We start from the raw sequence: 12010 nt of genomic DNA, 5'->3' as shown, positions 1-12010 counted from the left end.
CTTTAGCAGCAGACCGACTCCTCCAAAACCTTCCCTCTGCTCTTCTGTGCCTTTGGAAAAAATGACTTAAAGTGCCTGAGCTTTGATGTCTCATCTCTTTCCTAAAAGCAGCAGTGCTTCTGAGGCAGATCACTGGGAGAACTGGGTAGGGAAAGCCATGTTACATGCCTGGAAACTCACTGGTTTGCAGCAAATGCTAACCTTATCTGCAAACTGGAGATCTGAGAGTGTATTCTCTTATCTTTAGAGTCTTGAACACACAGTGAGTCGCATGGTTCTGACAGAGGCCAGAGAGACTCCCAAAGAAAAGTGGGAGGAAAGGGGATGACTAGACGGGCCGTGGAGTGCGGAAACTTGCGCTGTTCTAGAATTTTGTTTTGTTTCCATAACTTAATGTGAGCTCTTCCTCCTGTATACAGTAGCAGGCGTTTTGAAGTGTCACTGAAGACTATAGAAAAAATATTCTTTCTACCATGTTAAAACAGTTGTTTAAGTGTCTATTTAGTTTCCGTCATACGTCTTCTTTTAAATGCTAAGCATTTTGCTAAAAATAGTGATAAATATATATATATATATATATATATATATATATATATATATATATTACTTTTTAGTGTGTTTTTAGCAAATTAGTATGGGGGTGAGAGGTGGAAGTTTTGTAGGCAGAGTACTTCTGTTCCACAGACCTCCAGCATATGTCTAAATGTGACTAGTGTAAAAATATAAATAAATAATTACACATATACATATTTTGTGTTTTCTGTGAATATATAATATACTGTGTTCACTCTATGTATAATTATGATACACTATATAATTTATAATGAAGCACAGTAAGGGTTTTTTTTTTTTAGTGTTGTCCCCATAAGGTGGGGGAAAAGAGTCTTTCAGAAAGTGATTAAGTGCCTGAAATTATCATTTTACTGGCTGGAACAAGATTTTTTTTTTTATTTAAGAGAAAGAAAAGGTAAAAGAGAACCCTGGGATACACAGGCTTCTGGAGGAAATGTCTGTGAAGTAAGGAGAAGGAAGTCCTGAGAACTTCCATTCTCAGTAGATGGGGCCCTCACGGTGAGGCTAGTCTAGGGGAGGAGTTGAGCAGAAAGAAACAGGTTGAAGTGAACACTTGAAGTAATTGCAGAATTGAAAGAAAAGTTATCCTGAAGCGTTTAAAAGCATCAGTAGTGTAACATCTGATGTCGCACATAAGAAAGCTGTCCCTGAGATGACACCGAGCTCCATCACTTGCCAACTGGGACCAAAAGTGAATAAACAACGTCAGTCAGTACATGGCACCAAGCAAACACTTCATGAAGTCTTACTGCTGCTGCTGCTGTTGATTTCCATGATCAATACCCTATTCCACAGAAAATGCTTCTTATTGTTCCCACATTGTGCTAATAAAAATGGAGTAATTCGGTTCCATTTTCAAATATGTGATCATAGCCAAATTGACAGGATAGAACCGGATTTTAGATAAGCCAAGTCAATGTTATTATTTTTTTAAACAGCATTAAAAAAGGAACCCAAGTTAGTAGTCTAATTAAATCACTCACAAAGTGACACATCCAGTTAACAGCAGTCAGTTTGTTATTACAAAGCAATTAGTAAAATGAAATATTGCAAGATGTTATGTATCAGTACAAGATTTTAAACATTTCATTTTATACAGGCCGAAAAGTACAGATTAATCAGTTTGTTGATATGTTAAAAGCTCCTTTATTAAAATATTTATATCACATGTAGGAAGGAAAGCGCCATCACTGAGGCTCAAAAAGTGACTGGGGCACACGGAACTGCATTCCTTTAGAACATATTGGTAGAAGTGGCTCACATTGAAGCAGTTTCCGTGTAACAACATTTAACTTGTGAGATTATTGGTCTTTATTTTAATATACTATGCTTCAAGTAAAATAAATATATCATAGCACAAACTATTTTCTCACATTTTATAATGAAAAAGCATAAATGTTTTAAATATTTTTCAGTGTCTACATTAGACAGACCAGGTTCTTACTCCAGGACCTATGAGGTTCTAATCTTATGAGCTAGGAAAAGTTACCAATTTGTTTAGTTTTCCCCATATCACTGTCCATCAAGTCAGGATTAGTAATTTCTCCCATGATTTTTTTGTGAGAATTACATGCTTGCTTCTACACACATAGCATGCATACTACTTGGAAGGCATACACATACTAATTGTCATTGTTTGGTTTTTATTCATCTTTAAGAAGTATCAGTCATTTTGTGAAATTCATTTGGGCACCATTAATGACTAATTTGAACAAATTTATAGGATAAAGTGAAATGTTTGTTGGGGGGGTAATAAATTGTTCATTTATTGTATTTAGTTTTTTCTAGAAAAGCATGGTTTTATTTATATCTATACATATCTCTATATCTATCTATCTATCTATCTATCTATCTACATATAGGGATTGTTTTCGCTGCTGAATATAATTAACAGATTATATTATGTCTTTGGACATAATGAGCCTACTCTCGTTGGGATGAGGCTATTTGGGATGAAAGCAGCTTTCATCAGTTAATTTTCTTTTTTTTAATTTTATTTTATTAATTTATTCATATTACATCTCAATGGTTATCCCCTCCCCTGTATCCTCCCATTCCTCCCTCCCTCCCATTTTCCCCTTACTCCCCTCCCCTATGACTGTGACTGAGGGGGACCTCCTCCCCCTGTATATGCTCATAGGGTATCAAGTCTCTTCTTAGTAGCCTGCTATCCTTCCTCTGAGTGCCACCAGGTTAATTTTCTATATTTGTCTGTCCTTACATATGTGAGGATACTGAGGAAATATGTATAGATTATACAAAAATTCATCACCGTTCTCTGTAACCACTGCCAAAACACAAGTGTAAGGTACTTGTTTAGAGAGGAATTGCTTTTGGCTTTGAAAGAAGGATAGCAAAGTAAAAGTAGAAGAAGAAAAAACAAGCTTCTAAATTCAAAGGAACAAAGTTGATCAGGAAGCTTAAAGCCAGTCAGCCAAGAGGAAAAAGGTGGGCTTTTCTGAATGACAGGTTGGATGTTCATCAAGGCTGTGACCTATTTGGAAGTCACTCCAGGACTTACAAGCAAGGACAGGGGATAAATTCTTCCTTTCAAGATGAATTCTTGGGAGACATACTTATAAGAAAACTATTTCTGTATATGTTTGGAAGGAGTTTTGTGAATTTATTATGATTGTTCTATTTTAAAATAGGTTACCAGCTGGGAGTGACGGCACATTCATTTAATCCCAGCACTCGGGGAGGCAGAGGCATGTTGATCTCTGTGATTTTGAGGCCAGCCTGGTCTACAGAGTGAACTCCATGACAGGCAAGGCTATACTGGGAAATCTTTTCTCAAGGGGGAAAAAAAAAAAAAGGAGGTTAGCACCAAAGGACAAAGGTTTTGAAACAGCAGAGAAAAAAAAAAAAACAATTAGCAAGTATAATATTTCCTGGGTGTGCACTTCTACTTTCAAGGTTCATTATTATTTCATTAAAGCCTTCGGAGTCATCAGAAGGGCTATTACCTAAAAATATTAGACAAGCATGATTCCCTTTTGAAGACTGAGTTGAGAGAAAATCTTTTTAAACAAATGAACAGTTTCAGTCTTTCTACCTTTGGATGTCTCTTTGCCGTTTATTGATCAAGACTTTTCCCTTAGAATTATCCACTATTTATATAGTGACATCTTTGCTTTGCGTGGGGTAAATTAAGGACTCAATTTACCTGAGATCTCATGCCTAGAAAATTGTGCAACTATGAATTTCATACTCAAGATTTCATATCATTAAGTGATACCTGTTGAAATGTTAGTGAAGTATCAGATTAGAAAGAAGGGAGTTTATAGACTATGGGGTGTTGTAGAGGAGAACACTGGGGCAGAAGGAGCAGACAAAAGAGGGAAAAAGATGCAAGACAAGAAACATTGTAAAACAGAACAAGAGATAATGATTCAGAATAGATAAAGAATAACACATTGAAGACAATTTCTAAAGCTAATGTTTTTTATTTAAAAGTTGTTTTGAAAATTATATTTTTATCATATTATTTCCCCTCCTCTCTCTCCTCTCAAGTTTTCCTCACCTCACTACTCACCTGAACTTCATGTTTCTCTTTCACTTTCTCAGAAACAAAGTAAAACCAGAAAATGGATAAAACCAATTAAAAAAATCCCTCCCAAAATAACTGAAAAGTACAACAAACACTTGGAGTCTATTTTGCGTTCACCAACCTGAACATGGGATCTTCCCTAGAGTGTGGCTGATATGCTCAGAGAAACTCTATAAAAAGCTGGTTTTCCTGTCCCAACAAGTAGCGAAGTAAATTAGCTTCCTGTTTAGGGTGGGAATTGTGTCCACTGTCACATTCTCTAAGAGTTCTTATGTGCATTAGTCCTGTCTTCCAGACATTTTCCCCCTTTTTGGAATCCTCCCCCACCTCTGGTTCATACAGTCTTTCTTTCTCTTCTTCCACATAGAATATCCCTGGGGTGAAGTGGGAGGTGTTGATGAACATATTGCATTTAAGACTGAGAGCTCCAATGTTTCCCATTACTTGCAGTTGTTAGTCTGTTTGGTAATTACCATTTAATGCATGAAGAAGCTTCTCAGATGAAGGTTGAGTGATACTCTGATTTATGGATATAGCAACATATCATTAGAAATCATTTTATTGCTATGTTCCCCTAGCATATTTATAGTAGGTTTGCCCATGGGACCTATGACCTATATAGTATCAGGTCCATTTTAGCAGTGTAAGGTATGGGTTCTATCTCATGGAATAGGCCTTAAATACAATTAAAACCATGGGGTTGGTTACTTCCACAACATTTGGGCCACTATTGCATCAGTGTGCCTTGTAGGTAGGTTACTGTTATAATCCACAGGGCTTATAGTTGGCATATAATTGTTATTACTTTTATCCTCTGGTAGCATGCAACAATTTCTCTGTGCAAGACAAGAGAAAGGAAGAATGAAGCTACATGAACATAGTTATTCATGTCTGAGGCCAAGGTTCAGACCATTTTTACCCTGTAACCAAATAAAGATATGAATTTCCTAGTGATGGACACATTCTACAGATTGCTCTTGAAGTGTCAGAGGCTTTCTTTGGTCTCTTCCATCAGTTGCTATATGATGAGTTATTCTCTTCTTTTGGATACTTTGTAAATAAGAGAATGCTCATAATGGATGTAAAGTGTCATTATCATCAAATATAGGTCATTTCAATAAAACAAGGGGTAAAAATCCCAATGTGTTATTCCTTTTTTCATGACCTCTATTCTGTTGTAGTTGCTCTGTCTTGCTAATCACCAGCCTATGCTTCCCTGGTATGATTTATCCACACACTGTTTACTAGAATGTGAAAGTGTACTCGAGGCTCATTCCCTGCAGCAACCGGACTTGAGGCTCTTGTAATATTAGCTATGTCCTACATATGATATGTTTACCCATTGCACTGATGTCTTCCACAGAAACTGCCTCTTTGGGAGCCAGGACTGGTGAGGATGAACTTCCAGAGCAGCAGTTGAGAGCAGCCTCAGGTACTTACGTCTATTCTTCTCATAAGCTAGCCTTGTCATAAATGAGATGTACATGTTATTCCCACCGTTTATGGAAACAGGGTACCACACAGCTATAAAATAAATTAAAAGCATCATTAAGGATATTCTATATTTAGGGACATTTAAGTGGATTTAATTCATAGTACAATTTCAGGTCCTCAGTAAAGCTGAAAGGGGTGGACTTTGTGTTCTATTGTTATATAATTTGTATATCATTGTTGCCATCCCACAGTATGAGTAAGGCAGAAGGAGACACTGCGGTGAAGTAATATTTCAGTGCAAATAAGAATGAAAAATATTCAGAATCTGATAACTGTGGTAAAGGACGTGAAGTAGGTGATCTGTAGACTAGAGCTTCTTAACACACAGTCTTCTCATAAACGTCATGAGCACAGCCTAAAGTAGTGTAAGAATGAAATGTCTGAGTTGACTGTTTGGTTTAGATGAGCAAATGGGGCCTCGTCCCTGCAGAAGGCTTATTTTCTCCCCACCCACCCTGCAATCTTTGTTTTATAGTGGGCCATGTGGCTACTCCCACTTCCTGTTCACCTACCTATTGTTGCTGTGCTTACTCAGGCCTTATTTAGGTCACTGTATTGTTGAAGTGTTGTGAGTAGTTTGCTCGTCACTTTTAGATATACATTATCACTATAGATTTCCTGGTCCTCTGTCTATTACACTCTTTTTATCCCCTCTTCTTTGGTGTTCCTGAGCCTTAGGCCCACAGTATGTTGTAGATGTATCTCTTGGGGATGGGCACCCCAGGATCAGTCTTCTCTGTATTTTGACCACTTTTAGTTTTTTAAATGATGTCCTCCAAGTGGTCACATATGATCACATATATTAAGGCAAAACTAAATGGACTCACCTGGTTGCATTTCTATATTTATGCCTATTACATGTAACAACAAAAATGAAAGAAAAAGTAAGCCATGGATTTGAAAGGAAGCATGGCAGAAGATGGTTGGAGGAAGGAAAAGGGAGAGTGAACTGATATAACTATATTTTCATTAAAATATTTACATAGCAAGTTAGCATATTAGGTGAAGAAATTGATTATACTCAATTAAAAAATGCAAATTGTTTGAGCTCACTCCAGACCTACAAATCACAAATACAAGATATGGGGTGCAACAGATGACAGTGGCTGCTGACAGTCTTGGGAACCTTCCATCTGAGCCACAGATGAAGTACTTCTTTAGAAGCAGTGGTGAGCTAAGTCTGAAATAATGAAAATGGGAAGCTATGAAAAAGAGTCTTGGAAAATACATTCCCACGAAGATGGAAAGAGTTGGCGCCATTAGAAGGAGCCAATTATAAGACTAACATAGAGGGAGAGTGGTGAGCAAGGAAGACAGAGCATAACAGGTATCCAAAGTAGGCATAATCTAATCAGCTGAGTCATAGTAAAGATGTGTTAGCTTAAGAGAAATGGCAAAATGCAAAAGGTCAAACAGTAAATGAGACCAACTTTATTTAGCATTTAGTATTCACTCACTAAATATAACTATAAGTAGAGTTTACTGATGGACAGGATTTGGATGTGTGCATGAGAAAACAGTATTGTCTGTGGTGGATGTTCTCTCAGTGAACTGAATTGGTGATGATGGGGGAAAAGTGCAGTAAAGTGTGCCAAGCTGAGGTGATGAGTCCTGATCTGAGACACTAAGTTCAATGCATGTTTTAGACATCTGATTAAAGTGTGATAATTTAATGTCACGAGTCTTAAGAAGTCTGTCTAAGGAGACAATATATTTAGAGAGGATGACGAAAGGCATTGCAGTATTTGGATGTTGTACAACAGTGGAGACTTTAACAGAGAGGAAGGAAGGGGAACTTTCAGAGAGGTACACTCTAGGCCCACCCAGAAAAGTCCATGGGAGCTGTGTTTTCAAGGAAAAAAAATTAACCCCTGATGAACAAGAGATGAGTTGTGTTTTCATGAATGACTGTGAGAAGAGGCATTGCTGTGAAGAGGAGCCAAGCTTCTTCTTCTTCTTTTTCTTTTCCTTTCTTCTTCTTCTTCTTCTTCTTCTTCTTCTTCTTCTTCTTCTTCTTCTTCTTCTTCTTCTTCTTCTTTTTTTTTTTTGTACTTAAAAAAAGAAAGGTATGTAATAAGTGCGACTTAGCCAAAAGAAAATAACAGAAATTGAGAACTCTTTACTAAATCAAGCATCCATTTTAAGTTCTACTGGGGAAAAATAGAAGAACTAGGTAACACTTGAACTTCTCTTTTTCTTTCCTCAATTTTATTTCCTAAGTTTATTCAGTTTCATTTATGCATGCCTTGTTGTCTGCCATATTCCACATTCTACTATAAGTGCTTTAAGCATATACGTTTCCTTAAATATTTATATAGCTATAAGTATATATTATATATGTAAGATATAAGTATATATGTAAGATATAAGATATATAAGATATAAGTATATATTTTATGTATTTAAATCTCTACTTTCATAAAATATTTCCCTGTTAGATAATAAATATACAATTTTGACATATATTTATTTAGTGATATTTAACATCAACAAATAGATAGAAAGGAACAAATTTCCCCAGAAACATTAACTTGAGATCAGATCTCTGGAAACACGTATTGGAGAAGAAAACAATAAATATTACTAGTGATAATAGAACACTCATTTTTAAATACATAGTTTGTGTAAAGATCACCTTTAGTTGACTTTTATACATCAGCACAAGAAAGCTTATGAAATGGTTATTGTTAATTGATTTTCCTGTAAGTCAAAACGGATATTTTCTAAGCTGTAAACAAATGAAAAGGGGGAGTTATCTAGAGGAAAAAATTGTACTTGATCAGATAAGGATACGCAAGGGGACATAAAGGGTGGCAGCAGCCATCACAAACAATTTTGCTGGATGCAACCTGGGCCAGGACATTACGTGAGCTGAACTTACAGTTGCCAGGTGTCACCCAAGGCTGGACTACCTTAAATTAGGAACCTTACAGTTGGGCTAACCAATGTCTGTTTAAAACATCTTCCAGGTTATTCTCATACCTGGAACTCTGAAAAGACACTTTGCAAGCAGTGTATTAAAGATTATTTAAAAGGCTATGAGTCTGGGACATAAGACAGGACAAAGTGTAGGGAAGGTGTCCTTGCTATGCATGAAAGACTGGGATTTTTCTCTGTATGTGATGAAGGCCACAGGAGGTGGATATTGATCAGCTAGATGCAGTTACATCAGACAGAAGAGAGTTGAATAGGAAGAGACTGGACAAGGAAGCCGTAGAGAACCGGAGGAGTGAATTCTCACAAGTATGTGTCTGAAGTGGAGATGCTCACCATATAAAACTGAAGTCCTCTGCTGTTTTTCACATGTTTGTAAAAGTACGCAATGTGTTCTCATTCATATGGAAGCTAAATTGGTTTATCTTGTACAAGTCAGTAGAGCAGTGATCACTAATCAGAAGGAAAAGTTAGACAATGGACTCCTCAAGTCAGTTAGACAGGAAGAGGAAGCTGTAACCTTCTCCAGCACAGCAGCATGACCGTAGTTTATACCATTTGATTATATTTTAGGGGAAACTAGGACAAGACCTCCCAACACACACAGAATTCTAAATACTTATGGAGACAGAAACTCTAATTAACCTGATTTTATCATTATACATGCATAAACTCTCCTATTATTCATATATCTAAGTACCACACCGTAGCCTATGAATATTTACAATTATTGCATGCCAATTAATAATGAAGATGCAAGGCTAGCTCAACTGTTGTGGAAGATATGCATACACTCACACACACACACACACACACACACACACACACACACACACACAGTTTGAAATAAATGAACTGTGTGACTCTTCTTTTTAAGCATTAAAAACAGGCTATGCCCATGCCAAGTGCAAAAAAGCGAGTGCAAGTGCACTGACTGGCATGTATGCTTAGAAAATGTACACTGTGAACTGTAGGGTCAGAAATAAGTAAATAAATTGTGGGATCCATTCATAGTGGTTTTCCTTTTTTTTTTTAAATAATTCATAAGAAAACATTCTAAGCTGATCACTCAAAACCTTTTAAATGTATTTGATGTGTGGGTGTGAGACAGCCTGTGATCGCCACTCCAGGTATGTTTAAAATGTTGAGCAAAGGTAATCATACCATGCTTCTGACACACTTCTATAATAACAGACTTCGGCACCTCGTTCTCTTTCTAGTCTCCTGAAACATTTAAAAGTGAAAACACCACTTCATCTTCTGGATAACTGGGCAGCTCTAGATAAAACTGACTCATATTTTATGTTAAAGCACGTTCATACCACACGGTTTAACATAGAAATAAATATTTTCTTTTCCATATTCTTGGGTATTAAAGGAAATTGAAAGTACGTATGCTGTAAACACAGTGGTTGGTCCTGGAGAACACTAAAATGTTCTTTATCACTGCTGCATGTGATGCAGTAAGATGCTAAACTGCTTTAGCATGTTTGTTTGTTGTCGTAATTTATATATAAAGCATTCATTCTCCTCAGTTGTATGGTGCCCTCTTAAGACACTAACATGTTGTGTCTGATTTTCCTAAAAGGCATTTTATATTTTATGACTGAGGAAACATGGTATCTAAATTAGAATGTATCCACTCCTCCTCACCCAAAATCCTAGCCCACAGGTTTGCTAGAGAAAGTGGTTTCTTCACATTACTTTTGACTCAAAAGCCTATTTATATAATGAATGTCAAATTTACTTCGAAAACTCTCTTTGAGAATGAAAGTGACCTTTTATTCTGGCTTATATGGAATTTTATGGTGTGGAGAAATTACCTTGTGATTATTTTTTTGCATGATTAAAAATTTGCAAAGTTCTTATGGCTCCAAAGAGCCTACCTGTAATAAACAGCTTTCGCCTTCAAAACCACAAAACGGGTCTGAATTGCTTGAGCATTAGAGCTAATTGCCTGCCTACTTCAAAGGAAGAACTGAAAAGGGGGGAGGGGGAAACCTCACAGATGCAGGGGCCATGGCAGGCGAATCCGCCACTCAGAGTTGTGGCTTGGAGAAGCCAGGCAAAGTTATGGCCTCAGAACTGCTGTTTGCCATTAAGTTGATGGGGAGCGTCTATCCCACAATCTTTCCCTGCTGCGGACACAGAGTCTTTGTTCACATTCAGATTTCTCAAACTGTTGCCGGGGTCAGGTGGAGGTCAGACACCACAGTGATGTATATAGAAGAACATGTCTGGGAATTTCTCTCACACTTGAAACGCATACCAGAAAATGAAGAAGAGGACCTTGCAAAAATCTGTCTGATGAGACCCAGATTATACTGTAGCCTGCCTTTTAGTGCCTTCATAATTTTTTTTTCTTTTCCTGACACACAATGTTTTATTAATGGGAGTAGTGATAGCCCTTACAATGTTGTGTCCCCTGGAGATAAGGCAGCTCAGTAGCACTCTGACACTTCATTTTCTAGCCCTGGGGGGGAAAGTCTAGTAAATCTACTCAAAGAGATCTTGCATCCTTCCTCAGGATGAGTTGAAAAGTAATTGTCAGGAGGATGGCACTGGATATCGTGTCACGTGTGCATGTGGACTTGGCAGGGACACATCCTAATCTGGTCATGATCTCAGCTTTCCAGTTCTTGAAGCCCCCTCAGCCAGAGCGCCCACAGCCTAGCCTGCTGGTGTAAAGAGACGCCGATAGGGAGGAGTCTGTACGGTCACTGATAATCATCAATAGGTGCAGGCAATGCAGCACTGCAAAACACCGAGAGTGTCTTCTTAAAGTGAAATTTCCATGCATCTCTGCCCAAAGGGGCACCTTCCCAGATGCTTAGATTATTGTACCGAGGCTCTCCCCTCTGTTGTGTGCAAAGTGTAAAACTGGAATAAAGGCATTCATATTACCCTATCTTGGAAGACTCTCAACTGGACCCAACCCTTATTTTGAATGTATTAGATGTCCTATTTTTCCTTTTTGCTTACACAGTTGCAGAGCATGGCTGAAAACTGAACCACTAAATAGATTTTTTTTTTCCTGTGCTCAGCTGCTACATATGACAGTGGATATTTCATTCTGCTGCCAGAATGTTATTAATAAAACATGGGGTGTGGAGAGGACCACGATTTCTCCTTTCAATCACTATAGCATTTGCAATGAAAATTTTATTCAGTGTGTAATTTTCAGTGAATGCTTGACACTTGAAATGTCCGTAGCAGCGTTTTGTATGGTTATTGAAGGGTTAATTGTATCATGTTCTCTGCATAAAAGCTCTGCTTATCAAAAGCAAATAGGAAAGTGTATGCAAATGTGTTCTGATGACCTTTTGCCTTTCCAGGGTTAATTTATATGGTCATTAAAGATTTTATGAAATTGTTCAGCCTGGTGCTTCAAATCCCATTTTACCTTCTCCTAATTTATGTAATTCCTACCTGAACTGGGGAATATGGCTTTTATTTTTG

At 37.4% G+C, this 12010-nt stretch overlaps 1 protein-coding gene across 3 annotated transcripts in view; it reads left to right on the top strand.

Annotated features, from left to right (window-relative positions):
• Positions 1 to 12010, top strand: part of ZFHX4 (zinc finger homeobox 4) — a 181330-nt gene that overhangs the window by 142114 nt on the left and 27206 nt on the right. For all 3 annotated transcript variants that reach the window (XM_084791428.1, XM_084791426.1, XM_084791427.1), the window contains one exon: positions 5487 to 5555. In XM_084791428.1, coding sequence (XP_084647554.1) covers positions 5487 to 5555 — 69 coding nt within the window. The remainder of the gene's footprint in view (positions 1 to 5486; positions 5556 to 12010) is intronic.

This window comes from Acomys minous (assembly GCF_964271855.1).
Source record: "Acomys minous genome assembly, chromosome: 1".
Lineage (NCBI taxonomy): Eukaryota > Metazoa > Chordata > Mammalia > Rodentia > Muridae > Acomys > Acomys minous.
Note: the sequence above shows the minus strand (reverse complement) of the source record. Positions and strands in the feature narration are given on the sequence as shown.